At 50.8% G+C, this 27,767-nt stretch overlaps 1 protein-coding gene across 2 annotated transcripts; it reads right to left on the bottom strand.

The window, feature by feature from the left end:
* Positions 1 to 415: 415 nt before the first annotated feature.
* INTS1 (integrator complex subunit 1) lies at positions 416 to 27,767 on the bottom strand. Of its 2 annotated transcripts, none has more exons than XM_039348816.1 (47): positions 27,558 to 27,767; positions 26,059 to 26,343; positions 25,619 to 25,815; positions 24,980 to 25,117; positions 24,610 to 24,769; positions 24,189 to 24,294; positions 23,325 to 23,511; positions 22,511 to 22,656; positions 22,028 to 22,169; positions 21,227 to 21,403; positions 20,996 to 21,104; positions 20,698 to 20,818; positions 20,514 to 20,591; positions 20,051 to 20,208; positions 19,114 to 19,210; positions 18,877 to 18,968; positions 18,008 to 18,068; positions 17,649 to 17,846; positions 17,009 to 17,156; positions 15,986 to 16,165; positions 15,081 to 15,230; positions 14,715 to 14,894; positions 14,528 to 14,632; positions 14,021 to 14,188; positions 13,326 to 13,437; positions 12,962 to 13,123; positions 12,690 to 12,836; positions 12,474 to 12,572; positions 11,468 to 11,592; positions 10,219 to 10,476; positions 9,248 to 9,407; positions 8,498 to 8,638; positions 8,230 to 8,410; positions 8,033 to 8,141; positions 7,466 to 7,596; positions 7,235 to 7,322; positions 6,422 to 6,648; positions 5,990 to 6,113; positions 5,132 to 5,265; positions 4,135 to 4,327; positions 3,499 to 3,626; positions 3,311 to 3,423; positions 2,228 to 2,341; positions 1,774 to 1,844; positions 1,498 to 1,589; positions 1,196 to 1,305; positions 416 to 1,078 (listed from the first exon to the last, which is right to left on the bottom strand). In XM_039348816.1, exons 1-47 carry the CDS (start codon positions 27,613 to 27,615, stop codon positions 963 to 965), a joined length of 6,576 nt encoding a protein of 2,191 aa, XP_039204750.1. In that variant the 5' UTR covers positions 27,616 to 27,767; the 3' UTR covers positions 416 to 962. The 2 variants fall into 2 exon arrangements, with proteins under 2 accessions (XP_039204750.1, XP_039204752.1); XM_039348818.1 differs by having other exon boundaries at positions 963 to 1,078; positions 17,009 to 17,138; positions 27,558 to 27,615.

Here is a 27,767-nt window from a genome sequence, read left to right as displayed (position 1 = left end):
AAGGTTTCATTTAGTGACCATTCAAAGTTACAACGGCATTGGAAAAAAGTGACTTAGGGCCATGTCAGGCGTGCCACTGTTGCAGCATCCCTGTGGTCACGTGATCAAAATTCGAATGTTTGGCCACTGGCCCGTACTTACGATGGTCGCAGCACCCCGGGGGTCATGCGGTCTCCTTTTGCGACCTTCTGGCAAGTAAAGTCAATGGGGGAAGCCAGACTCACTTAACAACCGGGTGACTAGCTTATCAACCGTAGTGGTTTACTTAACCGAGGCAAGAAAGGCCGTAAAATGGGGCAAAACTCACAGAACAAATGTCTTGCTTAACAACCACTCAGTTGTGGTTGCAAGTTGAGTTCTATCTGTATTGTCTAGCCGTGATTCTCGTACGACGAAACCAAAAAATATTGGGAAATCCAAAGGAAGAGTTGTATATTTGGAAAGTACACGAAAAAGAAAGTTTTAATTTAAAAAGGGTAAGAAGAATGACTGGATCGTTGCTCAAGAGATGTTTGGATACTCTACAGCAGACGTGTCCAACCTTGGCAACTTTTAAGATCTGTGGACTTCAATTCCCAGAATTCCCATAGCTGGCTGGGGAATTCTGGAAGTTGAAGTCCCAACAAGTTGCCAAGGTTGGATACCCCTGTTCTATGGGATGGAATTTGATCCCCAGGAAGAGTTTAATGAAGCGCCCTATTTTTTTTTTTAGCTCCACTCCCTCAAGACAGGATTATTCCTTCTGCTCTGCCTGTGCCCACAGATGAAGAACCATGAGGATGGAGAAACATCTTCCTTCTCCATCCAACTGGGATCCAGAATGGAATAAATCCTAGGATCCTTCAAGTCTTTTCTTCGGCTGGAAATGTTCCAGCAGGTAGATTTTGGTCTTCTCCACAAAATTCTTCTCTTCTCAAGAGCTGCTAGCCAGCCATCTCAGACAAGGTCCCCATCTTCACCGCTCACATCATGGCCTCCATGTGCAAAACCTTCAAGGCTTCTGAGATCTGGGTGCTGGTGTCCACCTGCCCGTACATCCCCACCAGGAAGGCCCTCTGCAACAGGGCTGCCGCGTGTTCTGCAAAGGGGACGGGGAAGGAAACGTTAAGGAGGTTGTGTGAAATGAGCCACCTTTGGGGGGGGGGTGAAAAAAAATCCTTCTTTAGGGCCAGATCAGAAATGCGTCAGGCCTCACCTTGGCAGAGAAGGGTGTACTCAGGCAGATTTCTCAGGGCTGTCTGAACGACTTCGAAGTCGCAGCTGCCGAGGCAGTACATGAAGGTGGGCAGGAAATCCGCTGCAATGCTGCAGGTTTGAAAAAAGGGAAGGAGAGAAAAAGAAAGACACACATAACAAGAAATGAGGAGGGTAAGAATCAAAGGTAACCTCTGCTAGATCAGGCCAGCCAGAAATAGGGTTAGGGGTCTTCTCTGGCGGGTCCCTCCTCACAGCCGGGCCCTGACCTCCTCTTAGCCCCTCCCCTCCGTGCCCCGGTACCTGGGATTATGCTGAATGGAGCGCAGAGCGAGGCTGAAAGCCAGATTCCGGCAGACCTCCTCTTCGGAGTTCATCAGTTTCTGCAAGTGAGTCTGAGAAGGGGAGAGAGGGAGGGGCGGGGGGGGGAATATCTGGTGAGCGTTGCCAGGGATGGCATACATATGGAGTGCTGACTTCGATTGTTTGCAGATGTTTCATGACCCAACTAGGGAACATCATCAGTGCTAGAAGGGAGGGTGGGTGGAAGGAGGAGGAGGAGGAGGAGGATTGACTTACAGAAAAGAAAGCGAGGATTTCCGGCCTCCGCCGAGCCATCTCATCAATGTCGGTCAGCACCTCCAAGATATCTGAGAATTGGAACAGAGACATAAGAGAGCAATTTGAAACCGATTTAAAAAGTATAAAAAAATGGCAGGGAAGGGGGAAGCTCCCCATTCGCAGAGAGCTTTCGGATATTCAAAAAAGTGCCCCTTTGCAATGGGGCTGCCCCACGTGTTGGCATCAGCTTTCATTGGCTGTAAATAGATTTCACCAAGGCAGCACAGCTGGCTGGAGAATTCTGGGAGTTGAAGTCCACACCTCTTAAAGCAGCCAAGCTTGGAAAAAACACGGCACTAAGGAGTTTTGCAGAGTGCCTAGTACGGGATACCCCGAAGTCGAAGACTCTCCGGGGATCCGACTTCCAAGTCTGCCACAGGAAAGGTGGGGTGGGAGCCTCACTCTTACTTACCCTCGACGTTCTGGCCCCTGGAGAGACTCTTCATGTAGGGGGCCATTTCTGCGGGGGTGAGAGGCGTGAAAAGGGAGACGCTGACCAGGGGCAAAGATCCGGCCGCAGCCTCATCTGAAACGAGACCACCAATGGACGTTTCCCTCCGGACACCAGAAGGGGAGCCCCTCTTGTGAGGTTCTCTCTCCCTCCGCCAGCAGGGGCGCTCTTTCCCACTCCCTTCTGTGGGGCAGGACTGGCCAGAGGCAGGACAGGCGGTTCTCAATACAACTCCCGTTTAGTGACCAAAGTTACAAACGGCACTGAAAAGAACGGCTTACGACCAGCCTTCGCACTTAATGATGGTCGCAGCAGCACGGGATTAAAATTCTGGCGGTTGGGAAGTGGCATTTCTGACGAGGGTCACAGTGATCCCCCTCCCCAGCCAGCTTCCAAGAAACAAAGTCAATGGGAGTTTGGATTCGGTGAAGGAGTGTGTGTGATTCATTTAAGGACGGTGTGTGATTCATTTAAGGACTGTGTTATTCACTTAAGGACTGCAGGAAAAAGGTAGCAAAATTGGATAGGGGCTCTCTTAACAACTGTCTGGCTTACTTAGCCACAGAAATTGTGCTCTCATTCGTGGTCTACTGCAGCTACCAATCCCATCATCCAAAATGCCACCTGTGAAGTGGCGACTTTAGTGGTCCTCAAGGTGGCCCTTCCTGAGCTGGCCACTTTCTGGTGGGCTGGCACTGCGAATCCCCCAACTCTCAGCCAGGAGGGGCCTCAAGGCCCCACACCTGGCGGGGACCACATCTGGGAAGACTAATCCTGGCCACCACTCCCCAGAGTCTCCCATTCCCCAAAGGCGCTCGAACACTTAAGGGCCCCTGCCCCAAACTGGACCGTCTTCGGAGGTGGATACTTCCCAGAGCAACCAACCTCCAGGCCATTGTTCTGTTGAAGGACCCGGTTTGTACACAAACCAGATATCCCGATTACTCAAAAAGCTCCCCCCGCAAATGCACCAGGATTATCTGCTTGGGGACAAACCGGGTGACTCACCTCCCAACTATCTGCCAACAAAGATCAGACACTCACCGTTCTTTTCATCTTCAGCTCCCCAATCTGAAGCACCGGCCCGACTGGGCAAACTGAGACCGGCCAGGAGAGATTTCAGCATGGCCAGGTCACTGTTGTCCGAGGAAAGGTCACTGCAGAGAAGCCAGAGATAAGCTCTTGTGCTTTAGCCACCGATGCCCCACCGGGACCGAGGACAGAGGACTTACTGGAGGGGATCGGAGTGCTTCTGCAGGAAGGAGACGGCGGCCGGGGCGTTGGAGGTGATGTACTTGTGAATGAACTGCACGAATTTGGTGATGAAGCAGGCGAGGTGGCGAGAAGACTTCCGGTAGCTCTGAAGCAGAGAAGGATCGGGGACAAGTGAGGCCTCTGAAGCAGCCTGGGGAGAGCCCAGCTTCTAGGATCTTCTTAGGACTGACTCACAGAGACGGACAACCCCTCTCCCTCCACTTCACAATCCTCCCCCCCCTCTTTTCTAGCACTGATAAAATTCCCTAGTTGGGTCATGAAACGTCTGCAAGAAAACCATCAAGCTCAGAAAGCAACAAGGACTCCACAATTTGACCCTGAGCCTCAGAGATTCTCTTCCAAATGCCATTCTAGAATGACCAGAAAGGCAACTGGATGTCCTGCAACTGAGTCTGCTCTGAGCTATCATCACCCAATTCTGCTGGAGACGATGCTGGCCTTCTGGGATTCCTGTGGATACCTGTTGACATAACTCTCTGGCATCCTGGTGTGTGTGTGTGTGTGTGTGTGTGTGTGTGTGTGTGTGTGTGTGTGTGTGTGCCTGCAGGACACAGCAACCCCCCCTTCCCCAAAGCCGCCCCCCCTTCCCCTACCAGAAGCAACTGAATGAAGGAAAGGAGACAGTCCCATAGCGCCCCCTGGTGCTCGCTCTGGAAAACTTGCGGCTGCAGGAGCTCCAGAATGCCCAGGACATGGAGGAAGAAGGCCAGATGCTTCTGCTGACGGAATTCCTGGAAATTGAGGTGGATCCGGCCATGCAGCAGAGCAGCGATCATTGGCAGGTGCCTGGGAAGGGACACAGGAGGAGGAGGACCCAGATTAGGGTTTCTGGCAGGGGGAGGCAGGGCGGTCGCTGTCTATGAGTTGGGTGGCTAAATAAGTTTGATAATAAAAAAAATTGCAATCTCAAAATATCTGGAGCATCACTTGAACGCCGTCGGCATTGACAAAATCCCCATCGGTCAATTGCGAAAGGCAGCTTGACTTGGAACAGCTGACAACCTACTATGAAACCTCTAACCCAGTGGTTCTCAACCTGTGAGTCGGGACCCCATTTGGGGTCAAAAGACCATTTCATGGGGGTCGCCAAACCATGCTGTCCGCCATTTTTTCCCTTTTCCCTAGCTGTCCTACTCCCTCTTATTGGTGGCCACACCCACTTGGGGGTCACCACAACATGGGGAACTGTATTATGGGGTCACGGCATTAGAAAGGTTGAGAACCACTGCTCTAACCCCACCGAACATCCACATCTGCCTATCCCAGGTCCTTGAGAAGGACTCGATACGTGGATAAAAACATCCCAAATCCAGTCTAAACATCTGGCTGACTGCGCGACCGATTACAATAACCAAACTTGGGGAGAAGGAGCTCCTTTTTGAGCTTTGCTGCTCAAAGATCTGAAGAAAGGGGGAGGGGAGGACTCTAGCCTAGAGGAAAAAGGACAAAATCAACCCCCCTGCAGCAGGAAGATGCCAACAAGGCTGCGTGGGAGTGAGACTCTGGAAGCAGACGTAATGCCTCCCAGTCTTTGTGCAGCCAAAAACTCTTAAATAAAACACCCCCAAATGAACCAAGAGGGCCACGAACCTGAGCAGCAGGAGGGGGTGAGCCACGGCCAGCTTCCGACATGCCATATTGGCGTCCCAGAGCCGGCCTTCGTTCATCTTCACATCGCCGGCGTCTGCAAGGAGGGTGATGAACCGGTGGATCAGGCTGTCCAGCTGCAGAGACATGGACGTATTGAACAGGTAACCTAGGGATGTCCAACCTTGGCGAACTTCAATCTGGCCAGCATGGAGACTTCTGGGAGTTGAAGTTCACGAGTCTTAAAATTGCCAAAGGTGGACACTCCTGAGCTAACTCTTGCAATTCCCATGCCCTTACATAAGACACATCTGCTTCTCCAGCTGTTACTGATTCTGCTTTTCATCCTCTTTCTCGGGCGAATTGAAAAACCTAACAGCAATACCCTGCTTTTCCTCTGGATAAATTGTTCTTACATCGGTCACTGACCGTAATCAAGAGTTTGGTTTGATTCGGGCAAAGTGAGAACAAAGCCGAGGGGGGGACTCAAAGCTGTCAGCAGCACGACATTCCCAGGACGAGAGACTGGCCCAAGGTTACCCAGCTGGCTTCGTGCCTTAGGCGGAACTAGAACTCACAAGCTCCTGGTTTCTAGCCTGGGGCCTTCACCACGACACCAAAGTAAGCCTCTTGAATAAAAGTAAGCCGCTAATAAAAAGCCACCCAGAATCGCCTTGTGGGTGAGATGGGCGGCAAGCAAATTTAATAAATAAAAATAAATAAATCACAAAAACAGGAAAGGGTGAATGAACACACGAGCAGCTGTGGAGGAGAGGGAGACTTCTAAACTTGGGAGAGCCACACAAAAAGTACCCTGCAGGAATCTGTGACAAACGTCTGGCCCAATCGGAGCAAAATTACCTTGCAGGGGCTGCTGTCAGTGGCTCCTTCGCAGGAGAGCAGAGCCTCGGGCACTGGAACCAAGAGCTCCGGTAGCTGAAGGTACATTTGTAGGAGGAGATCCTGGCCATGTTTTCCCATTGAGCTGAAATGGAGATGAAGATCAGACCTGTCCAATCAAAACAGCCCTTGCAGATTTAGCAGCGCTAACATTCCCATCCAAGGTCATATTTTGCTGCTGGGATTTGCAGGAGATACTCCCTGATTTGGAGGAGGAGGAGGAGGAGGAGGAGGAGGAGGAGGAGGAGGAGGAGGAGATGATTCAGCTCAATCAGTCTTGCAAGACTTGTCCATCTCAACAGTTTTCAAATTTCTGCACAGCTGATTTTCCTGGCCTGCTAGTCAAACCGCTAAAAACCTTTATTGATTTACCTCAACAGGAGTTAGGCTCACCTCTTTCCCCACTTCTGGATGGACGAGATTAGGTATCCGGTGACCTTTTGGATCCTCTGCACGTTTCCATGGCAGCAGCTGAGGAGAAGTGGCAGCCGAGACTGGGTGACCAAGCAGCTGGTGCCTTTGGGGTCTGGGGTTCTGTTTTCTGATTCCGCCAGGATGAGGTCCACCAAGCTCAGCAGCTCAGAGGTCTTCAGACGGAGGATAAACTCTTCTCGGCGTTTCTATCAGCAGCCGGAAGAAATGCATCAAGCAAGCGCAAAAGGAAACGGATCCAAAGGGCCGGATCAGTTCGGGAGATCGCAACAAGTGTCTCACTTAGCCAGAGAAATTTTGGGCTCAACTGTGGTTATAAATCAAGAACTGCCTGTATTTGAACGCTGCTAAACAGATGGATTAAAAATGGCCCAGTTATTCTCCCAACCCAAGCAAGGATGACCAGAGGCATCACCAGATCTCCGTTTTACACTATATCTTCTTAATCTGGTAGGCGTCATGCTGGCCACACAGCTCCCACCAATTACGATCCCTTTATTTGTCTTTATTTGTTAGATTCCTATCTAGGGAACTTCCATGGTTGGACTGTGGTGGAATGGCGAAGAACGTGGAGACTGCAATTAGTTTTCCTGAACCACAAAAGGTCAACAAGAGACTTCACCGGCATCCATCCATTTCAAAATGTGTCTTCTTCTTGACCGCTGCAGTCCCACGCCTTCTCCAACCCAACACGGTGGCCCATCATAGTATCAGATACTTGGTTTGCAAGATGCTTTGAGGAACGCATGATTCCGTTGAAGTGGGACAACATACCTGCGGGATCCTTTGGTCTCTCCCTTGCCAGATCCGGGGCATGTGAATGCAGGCCCACAAGAAATCCAAGGAAGCTGCTGGGTCAAAACTGTTGGAAGAGATCAAGGTGAGGATGCAGGGCTCTCTCTCTCTCTCTTCTGAACGGAGAACCACCCAGCCTGCTTTCCTTGGAGAGCCCTCTGCTTTGCCCAAGTCCCACTTCCCAGACTTTCTGGGTTCCAGGCAGCTCACCTGCCCTCTTGCTTTCGGCAAAGCAGAGTCCTGATGCAACAGTGAAGGGTGGACCAGCTGGACTGGTGAGTAAGGAGGGCCAGAAGGTACGGACGGAAGGAGGGCGGCTCCGATTCAGAAGAATCTTGATTCTGCAAAGGGAAAAAGGAAGGTTAGAAAAGGGGCACAAGCAGGCTAGCAGGAAGTGTCAATGAGGCCAAGCAAAGATGAAATCTCTAGAATAGATCACAACTCAATACTCAAAATTGTTCCTGCACCTTCAGTTCTTTCCCTGTGTTGTTGTTGTTTTTCTATGTTTTCTGAAAGATCTGCATCGGGCTCCCCAATTCTTCCTTCTTAAGCTTGTTTTAGATCCAAAATATGTTTGCTTGTGAGAACGTTAAGGATTCTAAGTTAATGATGTGCTTGACTCCGCCCTAGACTCTGCCTCTTCTTCTCATACACTGGCCAGGCAGATTCTACTTGCAGATCCCCCAAACCACAAGGAGCCCAGACTGTGTAGGGCTTCCCAGCTCTGAAGGGATGGCGATTTCTCAGCATTGACCCATGTTCCAGACCGATCCTCACCTTATCCAAGGAGAACAGCAATTTCTGCTGAAGATCAGGGCAGCTGCTGACGATTTCTGGATCCAGCAACTCCAGCCAGTCGATGAAGAGACCAGAGGCGCTTTCGACACTGAAGGGAGAACAAAGCAGGGGGTGGAAAAAGGGAACCAAGTGCACAGAGGAGCTGAGAAGGAGCCCAAACCCACCCCAATCCCAACCTGGAGCTCTCTGCTTCTTTCTTAATTAGGCCTTCCTCTCTGCACTGCAGCAACAAGGAGGTCACCACCGAGATGGGCCCAGAGGCAGGGAAATGGGGCATCATTTCCGTGGCAACGGAGAAGAGGGTCACCAACAACTCCTCCAGATACGGTGAGCGCGTTTTGGTCAGGCCTTCGAGGACTGGGTGGGAGAAACAAAAATGTTCCGAGACTCAGAGGAGGACAGGGAAGGCAGAAGAAACGGGAGGGGGAGGGTTGTCAATCCTACCTTTGCTGACAAGCTCTGGTACCACGTTCCATGTTTTGCTGGACTTCAAGGTGGCCACGATGGCACGGACGGTGGAGCCGATCACTTCAGAGTTGTGGCAGAAGGCCAGCGCATCGGCCAGGTGCAAGAACCCTGCTTGGGCTGCAGTTACGGAAAGGAAAGGGCTGTGAAACTGCATGGAATGTAGACGGGCTCTGCTTGGGAAGGGCCTCTGGTTCCAGGCCTGCTAATCAGGTCAGAGAGGTTAAATGTGTGTGGACTTCAACTCCCAGCTGGCTGGGGAATTCTGGGAGTTGAAGTCCACCGATCTTATTTTGCTCAAGGTTGAGGCCACAAATAAAATGCAGAGAGTCTGAAGAACCCCCAGACCACAGACTGACTCCCGCAGACATGGCTCAAACACGGATGCTTGTTTCCTTCCAGGTTCTGCTCTCCCCCCTTATTCCTATTTTGGGCTGGTGCATGAACCCCCATCCCTTAAGGAGCCACACTTAATGGCTGCATTCACAAAACACCCAAAGCTTCATTCGGATTTTGATGCGTTCCCCTTTGTGTGTGAAGCAGCCCGCTGGGTCAGGTCGACGTACTGTCTGAACACAGAAAAGCAGTTAATTTAGTCCCTGGGGCTACGCCTATACAGGGACCACGGTGAAGAGTCAAGAGATGCCACCAAAGACGTTCAAGTGGAAAGTTACCTCGTCCGCCCAGCCCTCCTGCCGCTGCCCCCAGTTCTCCCCATGTTCTTCCTACCATCGCTGATTCTGTGCTGGGAGGAAAACTGAACCACCAAGGCCTTGAGCTGGCTCCGTAGAAGGCCGTCTTCCACCCCGGGACTCTCCAGCCACTGCAACATCTGCATGGGGACTTTGAAAAACAGCGAGGAGAAGGCCTCGTCTTGGGGAGCATGGCGCTGAGAGGAGGAAGAGGAAGTGAGGTTACAGGCAGAATCGCTGAGCCCCAAAAGAGGCATTAAAAAGGCCTTGGAAGGAAGCTCTACTCCTTGCTAAGCAGCCCCAGGGTGAAGATCCCAACCGCTGAGGTCCTCCAATTCCGGGAGAGAATCGGGTTTATGGCCCAAGGGGCTTTGAAACCAGAACACTTGGTCACAGGACCTGTATAGAGTCTCTTGAGATGGGTGGCTCATAAATGGTTAAAAATGATACAATCATATAAAAGTAAAGTAAAAAGATAAAATAAAAATAATATAAAATAAAACATCACTGCATGCCACTTGATTACAGCTCTCCCTGGCTCTGCCTGCCTCCTCCTGCCCCCTCGGTCCTTCCCCTCAAACCTTATTCCAGACAAGGCTCACACAGACACCCTTCTTGTACTCCAGATTATTCAAACTCACGGCAGAGTTTGATGGGATTGTGGGAAGGGGAGATTCCTGTTTCCACCTTTCAAATCAAGAGTCCGGGCCGGGAGCCCCTCCCAGCCCTCCCACCTACTCATTCCTGCAATCAGGAGTGCTCCTGACCCTGTGTAGCCTCACTGGTCTCAACTGAGGGTCCACGAGGCCAGCTGACAGCCCCCACGCTCCCCTCCCCTCCAAAATAACAAGCAAGGTCCTAGATGTATGGGCAGTCCTCAGTTTACGGCAACTGAGCCCCAATTTTCTGTTGCTAATTTTCTCTACAACAGATCGAAAAGGCTACCTCCGAGTCCCCCCACCCCCATCTCACAGGACTTGAGTTTGCCCCCGGCCGAGAAGGCCTCACCTGGTGCTGCCACAGCAGGCGCACAAGCGGGCAAGCCATGACATGGTTGCGGTGCATGGCCATCACCAGGGCTCCTCCGTGGGGCGAGTTCAAGAGGGCCGCCAGAGCCTTCAGAAGCCGGGCTGCTGTCTTGGGCGATGGCGAGCCGCCTCCTTGGCGCAAATGTGCCAGCTCCTGACCCAGGGTCTGCTGCAAAGCCAGGGCAAGGGGCCGCGGGTTCGAGTTCTGCCAGCGGGGGTCCGGAGCCAGTGGGAACAACTGAGCAGGTAGAAGAAAGAGAAAAGCCTCAGAAAGAGAGACCCCCGTTTCGCTCGCTGCCAAATTAGGAGTGCTCGTTTTTCAAAGATCCAGACGCATTTCTACCACTCAGACATAACGTCGCTCCAGAGGATATTCGCTTACAGGTAGTCCTCGACTTACGACCGTAATGGAGTCTACTGCCCTTTATGGTAAGAAGTGGGGACAGCTGTAAAGCAGCTGATCCACATGACCGACCTAATTTTATTCGAGGATTTTTTTTTTGCAGCGATCGTTAAACAAATCACCATGTTCGTTAAGTGAATCCATGGCCCATTAAGAGAACCCATTTGCCCGCTGAGCATTTTTGTCCAAAACTGGAAGCAAAGACAGATCTGCTGCAATCTTGGGTGTGGTCTCTGAGACCAGAACCTGTTAGAAATTCTGTTTATATATAGCACCACAGATCAAACAAAGAGTCACCATGTGCTTTCCTGCTTAACTGTAACAGGAAACGAGGAAACTCCACTTAGAACAAAAGAATATGGAGTATATACCATAGATCCACACTTGTAAACACTGCCATCTACTGCCTGAATACTACTGTAGTTACTGGACAAAAATACATCCCAACATGTATTCCAACAGGAACTAGGATGGCAGAGATGGGAGCCCTCTCGGAGGGAAATCAGAGGGGCTTAAAAGTTTGGCCACGAGAGAATTATCGGATGCCTGTGAGTATGTCAACTGGCTCGTAGGCTGTCTTATCCAACAAACAGAAGAATAAGCAAGTTCTTTCAAGCTTCGTTTCCCAGAAAAAACAGTCCCGTTTGGAGTAGCGCAGAACAAGTCAGCTGGAACTTGCAAGGTTGATCTCTCTGTTCTTCTCAGAGATAGGAATAACCTCTCCACCATCAGAAAGGATGTGGGAAGCTGGAGCTGCCTGCTTGAAAGCAAGGGGAAAACTAGGGAGGCCCATCACCCCAAAAGGAGACAAGGCAAAGCCAATTACCTGGAGGAGGATACCCGCCAAGTCGGCCTCGGGATTGACAACAGGGAACTGGGCTAAAGCTCGGCTCCTTCCTTGCCCTTGAGGAACCTCAAGGCTGGATTTGATGCGTGGGGCATCATCGCTCTCTGATCAGAGAGACAAATGAAATCTTGTCAGTGGGACGGTAAAGCTCCCTCTTACACACACACACACACACACACACACACACACACACACACACAGTTTCCCCCATAGTAATGTCTATGGATCATCCAGGTCTTGGTTGTCCCAAAAGTACTTTCCCAAAAGGCAACTGGACTTTCTTGGTTTGTTTTTTTCCTTGAAAACATTTCACTTCTTGCCCAAGAAGCTTCTTCAGTTCATGATATTAGAATGGCCCCAACCTTGTTAGCTTTTCAAAAAGATTTAAAAACCTGGCTATGCTCCCAGGTTTGGGGCATTTCATAAGCTAAGGACTCCCATCTCCTTATGTTTTTTCATGGGCCAGATTATCTTGCTCTCGTGTGTCCTTTGAATTAGGTGTCTTCATGCTTTCTATTGTTTTTAATGCTTTCTACTGTTTTAAAAAGTTTTTTTTTTAATTTTTAATTTTGTGTGTGTGTGTGTGTGTGTGTGTGTGTGTGTGTGTGTGTGTTTTGAATTGCAAGCCGCCCAGAGTCTCCTACGAAATTGAGGGGGTCAAACTATTTTCCAAAGCACCAAAAGGCAAGACAAGAAGCAATGGTTGGAAACGAACCAAAGCGAGAAGCAACTTAGAATTAAGGAGAAATGTCAATCAATTAGTGGGATGGAAGTGGCCTTCAGAAGTTGTGGGTGCTCCATCACTGGAGGTTTTTAAGAAGAGATCGGACAACCCTTTGTCTGAAATGATATAGGATCTCCTGCCGGAGCAGGGGGTTGGACTAGCAGACCTCCAAGGTCCCTTCCAACTCTTTTGTTCTGTGCTCCAATGACTGAGAGATAGGTGGCTGTAGAAATCAACAGAACAAATAAATAACTGCCGAACCTTGGTGAGACGGCAGGGAGGCGGTGAGGAGGGAGTGGAAGGTCTGCCCGCCCGTAGCTCCTCTTTCATGCTGCACCTCCACAAGGTGGGCCATGTAATCTGTCAGGGACGAGAGGAGAGGAGGTCTCCATCAGAGGTCTCCTATGTGGCTCTGGCAGAAGCCCCAAAGGCACGGAAGAGATGGGAGGGAAAATCCGATCCCCAAAAATATTTTACTCTTGTCCATGATATTCTGCTCCAGCGTCTGAGGGTCGTGAGAGACGGTTTGGTCCAGATACTGCAGGAGTTTGCTCATGCTGGAAACCGGGATGCCGAAGGACTGGACGAACAGCAGCAGCTGCTGAGGTTCCAGGTCTTGCAAAGCTGGAATAAAACGCCCCCAAATTCAACACCCTCCGAAGCAAAAGCGGAGGGGGCTTGCTTTCCGAATCCACCCTGCAGCCATTCCTTCCCTAATCGTGCCAGACCTTTATTCCCAACCTGCTTACCTGCATCCACCAACCGGGGCACCTCTGAGCGGATCATGCGCAGCTTCAGCCAATCGGGGAGAAGCAGGGCCTCTTCGGAGGTGTCCACCAGGAAAGCTGTGGGGAGAAGCTTCTTCGCGGGGAACCAAATGTCCAGCAGGGTGTAGAAATTGCCACCGTCCGCTTCAAAGCAATGTTTAGAGGAGGGATGTCCAACCTTGTCAACTTGAAGATTCATGGACTTCAACTCCCAGAATTCCCCAGCCAGCGGAGCTGAAGTCCACAAGTCTTCAAGTTGGACATCGCTGAAGTTGGATGGAACATAAGCAGCACCTGTGAGCCACCTCCCCCCCGTGGGTTGTTTTCACACCAAGCTTTCCGTCACCTTGAGGGGGTCCGAGGGTGAGCAGAATCACCATGGCGTGGACTACCAGGATGTGCATGGTGGCGGTTTCTCCACCGCTCCAGCGAAGGAAGACTTGGTCTTGGGACTCTGACTAGAACAGAAAGGAGGCAAATTAGAGAAGCCTCTCCCCATTGCTTAATCCCACTCCCTCCTTCTTGGAAAAAAGACTCTCCCTCCATCACAGATCTGTGGGTGGGTGTCTACTTAAGCACGTAAAATTCTGGTTTTATTTCATATTATCTTAACAGAGTAACACAGCTGGAAGGGACCTTGGAGGTCTTCTAGTCTAACCCCCTGCTCCAGCAGGAGAGCCTGTACTCCGTTCCAGACAAATGGCTTTCCAGTCTCTTCTTGAAAACCTCCAGTGATAGAGCACCCACAACTTCTAGAGGCAAGTCGTTTGGCTTGATTCTTGCTTTTAATTTTTTATAATCGTACGCTTCCATCCAAAGCAGTGTTTCTCAAGCTCAACAACTTTAAGAAGAATGGACTTCAACTCCCAGAATTCCCCTCTCCATTAAGATTAAAGACTTCAACTCCCAGAATTTCTCAGCCAGCGTGCTAGCCGAGAAATCCTGGGAGTTGAAATCCATCCTTCTTAAAGGTTGAGAAACACTGTCCTGGATGGCAAATGGAAAAAGATGACCAAGAGGAAGGAGGAGAGAGGGACGCACCCAGTTGTAAACCTCGTCGCCTTCTTTGGTCTGGCGCATGCGTTTGATGTAGCACAAGAAGATGGAGAGCAGAGCCACCAACACGGAGTCGGATTCCGAGCAGTAGGAGAGCTTCGAGAAGAGGTGAGACATAATGGTGGATCGCTCCACGATCAACCTGGCCACGTCCTGCAGAGGGGAAGCGGAAGAAACACAGACCGACTGAACAACGAAGGCAGCAAGAGTTTTAAGTATGTTTGTCCTCTGGAGTTATTGATAAAACTAATAAGGGTTGGATATTAACAAATACATAATAAATACATTTCTGAACATCAAGAGGGATGTTATCTGCTATCTCAGGGGTCTTCAAACTTGACCCTTTTATGACTTGTGGACTTCAACTCCCAGAATTCCTCAGCCAGGCGCATGCCTGGCTGAGGAATTCTGGGAGTTGAAGTCCACAAGTCATAAAAGGGCCAAGTCTGAAGACCCCTGTGCTATCTGGACCTAACCCTTGACTTCTCTCACCAAAGCCAAATCGTTGTGTTGGCCTTGTTCCTCCACTGGAGCGTGCTGGGAAAGATACACCAGGTAAGCGCTGATGGTCTGAGGGTCTGTCTCCATGTGGATGGCCTGGCACGGGAAGCAAAGGGAGAGCAATGTTACACAATCCGGGGGCCCGGTCAGGAGAGCCTTCCAGGGTCATCGCATTCACCTGCTGCAAAGCCACAGCTGTGGTGGTCCGGACGCTGTCGAACAAGGGCAGCTTGGGGAGGTCTCGCAGAAGCCACTGGTAGCTCTGAAGCAGCTCAAAGTCCCAGGAATCTTCCTCCATGGGGTGTACTTTCTCTTCCTTCTCATGGAGGGCTCCTTCCGAAAGCACCAAGGACAGACCCTGGGGGGGGGGAGAGAAACACAGGAGCCACATCCAGCCTGACCTGCCTCTGAGCTGAGGTCCACTTCTGGCCAAACTGTGGCTGCCAGCAACACGGGGAAAATATCTTCTGCCTAGCAAGAATTTGGATTGTGTCCTCCATTCTAAACCGGACGCTGCCGCTTTGCGCTGCCCGGTCCTCCTTACCTTCATGGCCAGGACCCGCGAGGCCACCTGGGATGAGCTGAGGCGCCTCAGGAAGTAGTCCAGCACCTCACATGTGGTCTGCTCATCCGCCGTGGGTCCCAGGAGCATGTCCTGCAGACGGCCGAGCAACTGCCTCTGCTTCTGCTGCCTCTGAGTGGGGAAGGCGTTGACTCAGAATTAGGAGACAGAATAGGAAGCATCAATTGTGAATATGTGCAGATGGCTCTGCTGTCTTTGGGCACTTGCAGAGTCATGGATGCAGGTCATGAAAGGGCAGCAAGGAAAACACCCCATGTCCTAAGCCACCTGGGAACATACGGTGTCTTTAGGGAAACACCTCAAAAGGAACATTTTTAGCTGCTTCTGCTTTCTCCTTTCTTATCTACAGTGTGCCAGACTCACTGGGTGAAATCTTTATCTTTTGTGTGTCAGCTCTGCTGGGTGGATGGCTTATGTATTCATCCGGGGCTTCTCTCTTTTAGAGGAGCCCGTCTTTGTTCAGCTGAATAAAAACATAAAGCTGAAAGGCAACTTCTGGTTGCCTGTGTTTTTTTTATCAAGCAAAACCTCAGAACCTGCACAGCAAAGGCATCCGCCGAGAATTGGCACAAGGTGAGGACTTGGCGTGCGCTTCCCTACTCACTGCAGAAATGCACTCGGCAATTTTTGATAGGGCTGCACCATTGGAGTCCCAAAGCAACACACTCACCTAAATCTTGCATCAATTTTAGTAAGATTATTACTGAATTTAGCCATGTGCAAACTGCACCGTTGGCAAATCTTTTTTTATTACGCTGATGTCCCCCACGACGTGTATCAGGCCTCAATTCCTGGCATGACAAATAATCAGTCAACCTGATTTTTCTTTGCTTTTCAAATGATGGCACCCCAAAAAGCCACCTCACCTGCCGTTTCTTGGCCCGCTGCTCTTTGCTTTCTCCTTCCTCTTCCTCCTCTCCGGAAGCCGACTCATCAGCCGCGTCATGCAGAAGGAACTCGCAGAGGCACTGGACCGGGAGGACGTCCAGCGAGCCTTCGCTGGACTGGACGAGGTCTGCCAGCCATGGCATAGACTGCGAAGAAGCCTAACGATGAGGAAGAGGAAGGAATCAGTCGAGGAGAAGCAGAGAGAGTGGACTTCAGCAGAACAAAGGTCTGGTTCTGGGGATTGGAAAGCCATGGAGGGCACAGAGAGCTCAAAGGATGACTGGGGGGAAGGGATGGGGGTATCTGTTGCCTCTGGGAAAAGAGGGTTTCAATTTGGGGGGCTGTGATGGAATGCAGTCTGGAGTTGCAGAAAGGAGGGGCTTCTTCCCAGGGGCCAAAAAAAGACAGCCGGGTTTGCACTGTCTGGTGGGCAGGAAGACAGCAAGGTCAGAGACCCTCCCTAGCAGTTTACAGAATAGAGCTATAATTATGGCAAGATTCTGTCTGTAGGTGAACAACAAGCAACGAACTACTCAGAAGTAACTCCTCATTCTGTTCTTGGGTTGGGGGGGGGCTGATAGGCGCTCTGCACGCCTCTAGGCCGGTGGAAAAATTGGATAATGTTGTATTCCAGGGATATTAAACAGGCCAAGCCAGTGTAGTGCCAGGCTGGACTCAAAAGAAATATTGTTGCTCCTTCTCCTCTTTAGGATTGATATTCAGTGGTAGACTGCCTCTAGTTAGGGAGGTTCCATTTGCCAACAGCTGACAAGCATGGACATCCTTTTCAAGAATCTGCCCAATCCCTTTTTCAAGACTGATGGGAGCTCATTCGGCCTTCTGCAAGCATCACCCCATTTCTGGCTCCCTCCTCCATCCCTGGAGTGTTTTCTGGAAATCCCTACTGTCTGAAAATTCCGAAAAATGCATCCTCTCCAGGATCTTTCTAGGCTGAGACTCGCCAAGGCAGACAGAGCCTCCCAGCCCTTTGTGCTCCTCACCTGCCTCTGGATGATGTTGAGCAGGAAGTCGGGGTGCCTGCTGCGACACAAAAGGTGCCCCAGGCGCAGGGACTGGTTGAGGCTTTTCACCTGATCCAGGACAGGCTGAGGCGGCCTGCGAGGAGGCCCTCTGTGGAAGGAGAAACATCTGGTGAAGGAGAAACAGGCTGAGCCAGCCTCCTTGCCCTGGCTTCCTAGGACAGTGATGGCAAACCTTTTAGACACCGAGTGCCCAAACTGCCACCCAAAACCCACTTATGCATCGTCGGGTGCCGGGTGGGTGTGGCCCATTGGGTGGGCATGGCCCGTTGGGTGGGCATGGCCCATTGGGTGGGCGTGGCTGTGGTGGTAACAGCAGACTGGGTGGGACTAAAAAGTTCAATGAATCAATTCCAACTTTGCAAGATCTTTTTTTTCCTGTGAGAAGTTGAAATTGACTGATTGATTGAACCTTTTTTTTTTTTTTTTTTGCACACGGCGGAAGAGGCCTAAAGCGAAAAGGTTTTATAAAACCCAGCTGAAGGCCTAGGACTGGGGCGATGGTACGCGTGCCCACAGAGAGGGCTCTGAGTGCCGCCTCTGGCACCCGTGCCATAGGTTCACCACCACTGGCCTAGGAGAATCCCCCAAGGCTCCTTACTGGGGATCCAGGCTGGTCAGCTGGGAGAGCAAGAGGCTGCTGCTCTCGGTGATGGTCTGCTTGGTGGAGGCTGCGGCCAGGTGACCCTCAAAGGCCAGGATCTCCTGCTTCTCCCGCTGGGAGGTCTGCAGTTCGCGGCTGATCATCTCCGTGCGGGTCTCCTCGTCGGTCAGAGTGCAGGGAGGGTAGGAGTAGTTGCTGGGCAAAAGGAGGGAGAAACCAAGTCCGTTTTAACGACACAGCCGTTTGCACCTTGATGTTATGCCATGAGAAAGAAAGCTCCCCCCCAAAAAATCTCCATTTAATTTAAGACAGGAAAGAAGAGAAACTTGGGACAAATTCGCTGAGTTTGAACCTACTTAGTCATCACCATCTCCATGAGCATCTTCAGCGTGGGGTAATCCTCCCAAGCCGTGAGACCTGCCAATCAAACCAGAGGACGGGGGGGGGGGACAATTCAGAAGCCTTGCAGGGAGCAATCAGAGCAAAATCTCACTGACGGATGATTAGGATAATTAGGATAATTTTAAACTAAAAGCAATTTGTAAAGGGGACTTTAAAAAAAATATCTTATACCAGTAAAATACAGATAGTCCACAACTTAACAACAGTTCATTTAGTGACCGTTCAGTTATAATGGCACTGGAAAAAGTGACTTATGACCGTTTTTCACAATTAGTACCTTTGCAGCACCCCCACGTCACATGATCAAAATTAGGACGCTTGGCAACTGACTCGTACTTATGACGGTTGCTGTGTCCTGGGGTGACGCGATCCACTTTTGCGACCTTCTGACAAGCAAAGTCAATGGGGAAAGCTACATTCACTTAATAACTGTATGACTAGCTTAACAACTGCAGGGATTCACTTCAGAACTGTGGCAAGAAAGGTCGTAAAATGGGGCAAAACACACTTAGCAAATGTCTCACTTAACAACGAAAATTTGGGGCTCTATTATGGTCATAAGTTGATTAGTTGTACTATCCATAGCAAGAATGTTATGTAGAAAATAAGAACAGTAATAATTCCATGCAAAATTTGTAGAAGTTTCGTCCCCACCTCCCACCTCGTATGCAAACGTGTGTGTGTGTGTGTGTGTGTGTGTGTGTGTGTGTGTGTGTGTACGCAGAGGTTATATTTGTGCAGACACAGGGAGAGAAAACAGACAGGTGCCATCAGTCTCACCCCCCCACCCTATGCAAGAAAGGATTCCTCCTGTAACCCTCACCGATGTTTTCCGGATTGAATGCCGCAACCACGAGCAGCAGAGGCCAAGCCTTCCAGTACAGGGTTGAAATTGCCAGATTTGGAGGCTGGTACCTACAGGAGGAGCCAAGGATAGGATCCTGTTAGGTTTTAACAAAACAATGCAAGGTACAAAACAAAAATCAGGATAAAATGGGCCTTATTTTGCCATTCAAAAAAACCCAAAAGCAAAGACAAGGACGAATCTCTCCAGAGTTACCCCAGAGGCAGCTGGATGTTCTCAGGATGGTGGTAGGTGCAAAGGTTCAAGACGGCATCGATCAGCTGAATTCTCTCCACCCTCAAGACTTCGAGATCTGAAATCAAAAATGGGAGCCAGGTATAAACAAAGACGGGGCCGACAAATCTGCACGAGACTGTGCTGATTTCTACATTGGTGGCTAGCAACTAACAGAGATTCCTTATTCAGACAGGGGACCAAGGAGGAGAAGACTATGAAAGAAGTATAGAAAATCCTCAACTTATAACCGTTGCTCTAACACCCGTTTTAAGTTACGAAGGCTCCGGGAAGAATGACTTGCAACCGATCCTCACACTTATGACAGTTCTGCCTCCCTGCAATCGTTGGATCGCAACCAGCCTGTATTTAGGATGGTTAGAGTAGGCCGGGGTCATGTGGATCACCACCCCTTCCTAGGGAACTCGGAATAAGCTGGGATCAAGAGCTGATTCTTCAGCAGAGGCAAAGAACCGGAAGGTCAGCCTCCAGCTTGAATATCCAAATAAATTGCAGGATTACTTTCATTGCTGAAAAACTTCCTGCTTTATTGAATACATGGCATAACGTAGGCGAAGGAAAACTAACTCTAAAATCCCAAAGCATCTAACCATACCTTGTATCAGTGACACTCCCAGCCCAAACCCCCCAGATGTCCACGTAGCTCATGTGAATAAATTCTCTTTGTTATGAGAACCGTCTGTTATCTTCTTCACACCTGCTAGAATGTCCTTGAAAGCTTTCCAGACAGCCTTCTCTCAGCAAGAGAGAGGAGGACCAAAAAGGTTTCGTTTCTCTAACTAATTCAGTTGAAAGCGTCATTTCCCCCACCCACCCACCCTTACTCTTAATGGCAAGATGAAAACAAACTTTCTCTCCTGACACCGAGGAGGCCGTGAGAGGCTCAAAGCAGGCTCACCGTCTGCCTGCACGGCGGCTGCCCGTTTGACGAGGTGGTCAGCCAGCTCCATGGCGTCGGCGGGGCCGAGGGGAAGGTCCCTCGATAGGCCAATGACCAGGATGCGCATGAGTGTGTCCTCCAGGATCGGCACTTCGGAGCAGAGGCGGAGGAAGAAGCTGGCCAGGAAAGAGGGGGGGAAGAGATGCTTAGCAGGTTGACACTCAGGGCAACGGAGGAGAGACCGACTTCCCAACGGTGCCTTGCTTTCAATAAACCACCAAAGGTGGTTTGAGTACGAGGCCAAGGCACTGATTATGCTTTCCAAGTCACAAGCAGCCGCTAGCAGCAAATTTGAGCCTACTACACTCTGTGGAACGTGCGCGGTCCAGAAGCATGCAAATTCTACCCCAAACCCTTGACACATACACACACCCCAACCACCACTGCAGGGATCTAGGTTCAAGTCAGGTTTCAGATTTACTTGCGGTCGCTCTCGGGGGGCCAATTGTCCCATTTGTAGTAGGTCTCGGGTTGCTCAGTGAACAGGACTTTGTGGAGGCTATTTTTTAAAAAAGGGAGAGGGGACAAATGAGGACAAGGTAAGCTTTCGGGGAGCCCCCCTTACAAGGAGGGCTCCCCTGACCTCCATCAATCCCTCCTCTTACCAGTGTATGTATTCCTTGGGAGCCAGCTTGGTGATCGAGGGCACCACTGTGTGCAACCACCAGACAGCGTCCCGCTGGATGGCTGCGATCTGGTTCTGGAAAGCCCGCAGCCCTTCCAAATCTGGGGGGGGGAAAGAGGGGGTCCAGCTCTTCTTAGGACCGAATCTGGGTTGGGCTGACCCCAAACCAGGCTTCATCTCCCACCCAGAGCCTTCCATTCCCCGGGTCCACCCATCGGCGAGGATTCGGGACTCCCCTCGGCTTCCATGCCCAACCAAATTATCAAGCGAAGTCTCACTTTTCTTCTCCCCTTTGTCCCAGGCCACGCCGGCTTCCTTCACCTGGGCGGTGATGCTGAGCATCATGGAGACGGCCAGCAGGTCTGTGATGTGGATGACAAAGCGGTCCTAAAAGAGCAAGGTGAGATCGATAAAACGCCTGTGGAGCCCTGAAAGGAAAACAGGAGGAGCCAATATTGTGGGACATGGATATACGTGGTCCTCAGCTTAGGACCGTATTGGGTCCTCACCTTGAATTCCATTTCGGCATATTGCAGCTCCTTCCGCTCCTGCATGAGTCCCAAGCAGAAGGCCTGGAAGTTGATCTCGTGCTTGGTCTGCTTGATGATCTCCCGCAAGAGAGCCCGGGAAGCTCTCAGATAGTCGTCTTTGTTGGTCAGTAAATCTTGGAAGACCAACGCCAGGAACTGAGGGGAGGGGAGGGAAGAGGTGTGGGGAGAGAACAAAGGAGAAGTGAAGAGGAGAGGGGAGGAGAGGAGAGGGGGAAGGGGAGGGAGGGAAGAAAGAAGGTGGAGAGGGGAAGAGGGGAGAGAGAGAGGAGAGAAAAGAGAAGTGGAGAGGGGTGCAAGGGGAGACGGAGAGGGAGAGGGGAAGAGGAGAGAAGAGGAGAGGAGAGAAGAGGTAAATGCTTCATGACAATCAGTGGTAGGACAAAAAGCCAGATCAAGCAAGCTGATGTTCAACTACAGTGAAGGTCGTGCAACGAAAGTTATCCAGAAGTGCTTTCAAAAAGGTTTTTTTACAGAAACTATACATCTCTTGATGACAAAGATTGACAAGTCCTCCAGAGGGACAGGCCTGCATCTTCCTCACAAGAACAGTGGCCCTGGCATTGTTACAAAACTCAACGGAGTGGGAACCCAGCTTGTCCCTCCGTAGGTTCTGCCCAGATGGAGCAGTCAAGTGAGATTCGGGGAGCAGAAAACCCCAGAAATGTTGGGATTTGGAAGCAAGGAAGGGGAAGCAAGTGGGGTTGTCTCTTCCCTGGCTTCATTCTCTTGGCACTCCCTGGATCTGGACGTCCAGCGTACCTTGGGCGCTAGCTCCGGGCTGTGCTGAAGGACCGTGTACAGAATCTGCATATTGTTGGGGTTTCTCGCATTGGACAATTCGTTGAAAATCACCGATTTCACCACCGTGCCCAAGTTGTCCCGGTGAGCATTCAGCAGCTCCCTGGAAGAAGCACCGTACTTAGGAGGGGAGACTTCTCACCCCAATCCCAGCCAGCCGCCTGATGGAAGAGGCACTTCCCGCTGCTTTATGTGCGAAGCAAGGCTGTCCAATCTCGGCAACTTTTAAGATTTGTAGGACTTCAACTCCCAGAATTCGCACGCTGGCTTGGGAATTCTGGGAGCTGAACTCCACAGGTTTGCAGGTCTTCAAGTTGTCAAGACTGGATACTCTTGGCTCAGAGGCCCCCGATGGGGTTCTCCATCCCCGCCCATTAGACCTGCTTTGGCCTTGTCTGGATCATTCCTTCAATGATTCCTCCCCTCCCATTTGTGTCTGCTTACCTCACGCAGAGCATGTAGTGATTGAGGAGGACTTTGGGCTTCAGGCGGATCTTGATGAGGTTGGAGACCACCTCCACATCCTCGGCGCTGTGGGTGTTGCAGTTCATGCAGACAGACATGAGTAAGTCCTGGGCTGGTCGAGTGAGCTGTAAAGAGGAGGAATTTGAGAGGGGGTACACGGGCCCTGTGACAAACTCCAAACGGGTACGATGGAGAAAGCCACGTTAGATCCTTCATCACAAATCCTTCAATTATTGGCCCATTCCCCTCAGCATCTTTTTCTGAGTGGCAACAACTTTCTGGGATCTCAGGAAGGCGAGATCACATCAAGAGGTCTTTCTATCCCCTGAGTCTCCATTGACTCTTGAATTGTGAAATTTATTAAACCTGTACATTTCATGGGGGAAATCTATGCAATGCATCCCTAAGCACGGACCTCTCCTCCAACATTCTGACATGTGCCCTACAATGACAATAGTTGGGCAGTGCCAAAATGAAGTGCACCCTGTTCCAAAATTGTGTCATCTTCAAGACGAAGGATCTCGAGTGGCTAACCTCCCACCCCAGAGTGGGTTTCAGAATCTGTAGTGGATTCTCTAGTTAAAAATTGGCAGGTGTGCAAAGCAATCCAGATACAGCCAGAATCCACTCTCAGGCCAAGCGATGTGTTAATTTCCAGAACCGAGCCCAGAATCAGCCAGAACACAACAGGTAGTTAAGATTCCGTCTACTTCATCTATAGGCCAATCTGATCAGAATTCACTCCATCCCACCTGATCTCGTGGACAAGATCCTCCCGAAAAGGCGGCCCTACCTTGGGGTTCTGCAGCCACATTTCCAGCCTCTGCACAGCCATCTGCCGGATCTCTTTGTAGCCGCAGGTAGCGGTCAGCAGGCGCAAGAGATTCCGGGAGACGTTGTCCATCGGCTGGCGCCTGTTGAGCTGGTCCCGCAACATGTCCAGGACGTATTCCTCCACACTCTCTGCCAGGTCGTCATACCTGGGCCAAAACAGGGACACTTTTGAAAACTGGTGCTACAAGGAAGTGACTGCACCTTAGTCCAGGAATCAGAATTGGCCCAACAATGCATCAAAATGGAAAAGGAGACATAATTCTTGATGCACAACTCAGAGGCATATTCAGCTACGTTTACTTGATGGAAAAAGGCACTCGATTCTCACAAGAGGCCCAGAATTGTTCTTAAAATGTTGAGATAACTGGGGTTTTTTTTAAACTACTTCCAAACCCCACAGCCCCCTCTCCCCCAATTCTTCTCTACAACAACAATCCTAAACTGCGTTGATAGGAAGGGACTGGTTCAAAGCCACCCCATGATCTTCCATGGCTGAGAAGCAGACTTGAATCCAGGAGTCTTTGTTCTTTTCTGCTTCAGCTGCACCATCCCTGCTCTGACAGCACTGAGACCAAGAGGAAAACAGCATTCCCTCATGGCAAGAGAAGTGATCTGCTTAGATAAAGAACATAGCACTGGGAAAGCCTGTTTTTTAAGAAGAAGGTTCCCTAAAGGTAATGGACAAAGCTAAGACTGAAACGTCCTCGTCCCTGAGACAGGAAACGCTCAAGGTTGGAGTGTCTCAACCTAAAAACGTTTTTAACATCTGTACGTAACTTTCCTGGGGAAACAGGAAGACAAATAGCAGAGAGGAAGGTGCTACCTGGGCATCAGGTGGGCCTCCTGCTCAGGACTCATTTTGTCCTCAGCGATCAGTAATTCGCTCTGACTGTCTTCTTCCTCTGGAACAGAAGGATGTGGGCTGTTTCCTAGAAAGTCATAAACAACAGTCATCCCAGAGAATCACAGTCTGCCTTCAAAGGCCACAACTATCCGTGGTTTACAGGGAAAAGTATTATCTTCAAACTTGGCCTTGAACCCCCGCCCACCCATTCTCTGCTGGTACAACTATAGGCTCCTAAAGGGTTTTGTCCCTGCTTCTTATTAACCACAGTTTAAGGTTGCATCTATTTAATCAACCATAGCAAAGGGTTAAGCACCTCGGTGTCTGCCTAATATTGTCAAATCCTCCAACGGATTTCTTTCCTTCCCCATCTTTATCTACTCCCAAGGAGTCCCCTTACCAGCACTGAGGTCCCCTCCGCCGCGTCCAACCTCTCCATGGGACAAAATACTCTTCGGGGGCATCTTTGTGCCGAAAGCCGTCTGAATGTTTTCCACAAAGGTCTTGCAGTGGGGGCTGTCCACCCAGATCCGTTCCCCCAGCGAATCCTCCATGTAAACCTAGAGAGGAGGGAGACACCGCCATCTCTTCCCTGAACTGTTTGGCATTTCCTCGATCCTATAAGACAAGGGTCTTCACCCTTGGCAGCTTTATGACTTGTGGACTTCAACTCCCAGAATTCCTCAGCCAGCTTTCTGTAAGTTGAAGTCCACAAGTCTGCCAAGATTGGAGACCCCTGCTGTAAATGTCCTACCCTCAAGTCAGCCCACCTTGACAAAAATCTCAGGCCAGTTTTCATCTTCCTCATAAGCCGCCATGAGAAGGTTACAGGCCAAGACAGACACCAGACTGTTCCCTTTGGCTTTGAAGTTGATGGAGGCATCACGGCGGAGAAGGCTGCACAGCGCCTGGGGAAGCAAAAGGTTCCTGAGCATGAGAAAAAAAAGCAGTCCTGCTGGAGAAACTTTGGAATGGGCCTGGACAGTTAAGCAGATTCAGACCACACTTGAACTGATATGGGTAAACTGTATTTCTACTTTTTAAGAATCTGGGTGGGGCTCAGGGATAAGAAACCTTGCGCAAGATGAGGGTGCCACAAAGAAGAAGGGGGTCCACCTATTCTCCAGAGCATCTGAAGGCAGGACAAGAAGCAATAGATGGAAGCTAGTCAAGGAGAGAAGCAACCTGGAATTAAGGAGGAATTTCCTGACAGTGAGAACAATTAATTAGTGGAACAACCTGCCTCCAGAAGTTGTGGATGCGCAAACACTGGAAGTTTTGAAGAAGAGACTGGACAGTATAGAATTTGTCTGGAATGGCATAGAGTTTCCTGCTTGAGCAGGGGGTTGGACTAAAAGACCTCCAACATCCCTTCCAACACTGTTATTCTAGTTCTGCCTGCCCCTCACCTCAATCACTCCTTCGGTGGCGAAGATATTTGGCTTGATTTTCGCCAGGTACATCAAGGTCAGGTAAAGGGTGATGTCAGGCTTGGCCCGGTTCATTTTCAGCTGCTTCACAGCTCCGCACAACACCCCTTCGATGCGGTCATCATTGCCTTCGACTTCGGCAGCCTCAATCTCATCCAGCAGAGCGTTGGGGGCCACTATTAGCAAAAGGAAACCACAGCAGCTATTTGGCAGTCCAAACTCCCACTAAAATACCCAGGCACAGCTGGATATTTTAAAGAATTACAGTGTGCCCTTTTCTTACTCCATTTAGTTAAAAGCATCTCAAAGATCAGAAAAAGCATTAAATACCTGCCTGGCAAAATAATTTGCACGGATAAATCCCCTCCCCCACAATTTGGAAGGAGGGAAAGCCTGCCCCCAACCCTCGTAGATTTCACCTTCGATAGGAATGACCGATGGCTCTTTGATGGAAGGCGAAATGGCTCGCTTCTCAGCCACGGCAGCCTCAGCCAAGCGTCCCAGAGCACTAAGAGGGGGCGTGGAGGAAAGTTTGGGCCGTTTGGCCAGTCCGGAGGTGCTGGACAAGGCGGATGACGCCGCCTCGCGCTTCCGCTCGGAGGGCAACCCGGAGGATGTTGGCTTGAGCAAGGTGGCGGCTGTCTTGGATTCTCCCACCTGGCCTTTGGAGCCCAAAGCGATGAAGTCTCCCGGAGGAGGGTGGCCTAAGGTAGGAAAGTGGAAGAAAAAGAACATCAGCTAAGGCCGTGGGGAGCCCCAGGGCGCTTCCTTCTGAAAGACCCAGAGAAATCTCCACGTAAATAACTTGGGCACTGAAGACACGGCTTTGTCACTGGGGCTGAGGACTCCAGGGGGACATAGAGCCCATCATGCGGTTGGTTTGATTGTTGTCACTCCAGGAATGGAGATTTAGGAGGCTATTTAGGGTCTATTTCTGTAGGCTGCCCAGAGTCACCGTGAGTTGGGGAGGGGCAGTCATATTAATTTTCTTAATAAAAAAATAAATAAAAGTACAGGTAGTCCTTGATTTATGACCACAACCGGTGGTCCAATATTTCTGGCGCTAAACGAGACATTTGTTAAGTGAGTTTTCCCCCACATCACGACCCTTTCTTGCCACAGCTGCAAAGTGAATTGCCGCAATTGTTAAGCTAGGAACACAGTTGTTCAGCCAATCTGGTTTCCCCATTGACTTTGCTCGTCAGAAGGTCGCAAAAGGGGATCACACGATTCGGGGACACTGCACCCCTCATAAATGTGAACCAATCACCCAGCATCCGAATTTTGATCACGTGACCCATGGGGATGCTGCAACGGTTTTAAAAGGGTGAAAAACGGTCCTAAGCCACTTTTTTTAGGGCCGTTGTAAGCTGGAGCGGTGACTGAACGAACTGTTGTAAGTCGAGGAGTAGCTGTTCGATCATGCAAAGACTAACCAGCCAAGAAACCTCCTCTCTTTGCCGTGGGGCAAAGCCGGGGGGGGGAGGAAAGAGGGGGAACATCGGCCCTGCGAGGTAGGCCAGCCCAAGAAACCAATGCTAAGCAGGTCAGGTCAGGCCTATTTTTTTTTAAAAAAAAACAGACGTTAAGAGAAGTCGGCCTGTCTGAAGGGGCTTCCCTCCGCCCCCCCCCTTCCTGAAAAGAGGGAGGGTCTCGTCTCAGAGGCTTCCTCTGGCCTGGACTCCGGTTCCTTCGACCTAACGGGGATCTTGGATGCAGCTCGTCTTCCTAGCCCTCCCCGCCTCCCCACACTGGAGACCACCCCCCCCTCTGCGGTTCCACACGTGCCCCAGACACGCATCTTCGGGGGGGGACACAGAAAACCCTCAGCAACTCCTTTGCAGGGCCTCCACGCGGAGACCTCCCCCACAGGGGGTCCATGGAGGACCCCCCCCTATCTAAAGCAGCCCCCCCTCACCGGAGGGTTTGGCAACCGCGCTGGGGCGGCGCGCGGCCGCGGGCTTCGGCCGGTTCATCCTGCGGGGGCGGGCCAGCCCCCCAGAGGGGGTTTTGGGGGCCCCTGGAAGGAAGGGGGCGCGGACTCCCCCCCCACTTCCGTGCCCCTCCCTCCCAACAATCGGCGGAGCTGCCGGTTTCTCCGCTGCAGCCAGCAGATGGAAACCGGAAG

This window comes from Crotalus tigris, unplaced genomic scaffold (genome assembly GCF_016545835.1).
Source record: "Crotalus tigris isolate CLP2741 ecotype Arizona unplaced genomic scaffold, ASM1654583v1 scf7180000018181.196161, whole genome shotgun sequence".
In the NCBI taxonomy this organism is placed as follows: Eukaryota; Metazoa; Chordata; class Lepidosauria; order Squamata; family Viperidae; genus Crotalus; species Crotalus tigris.
The sequence above is the reverse complement of the archived record's forward strand: the minus strand, read 5'-3'. Positions and strand labels throughout refer to the sequence as shown.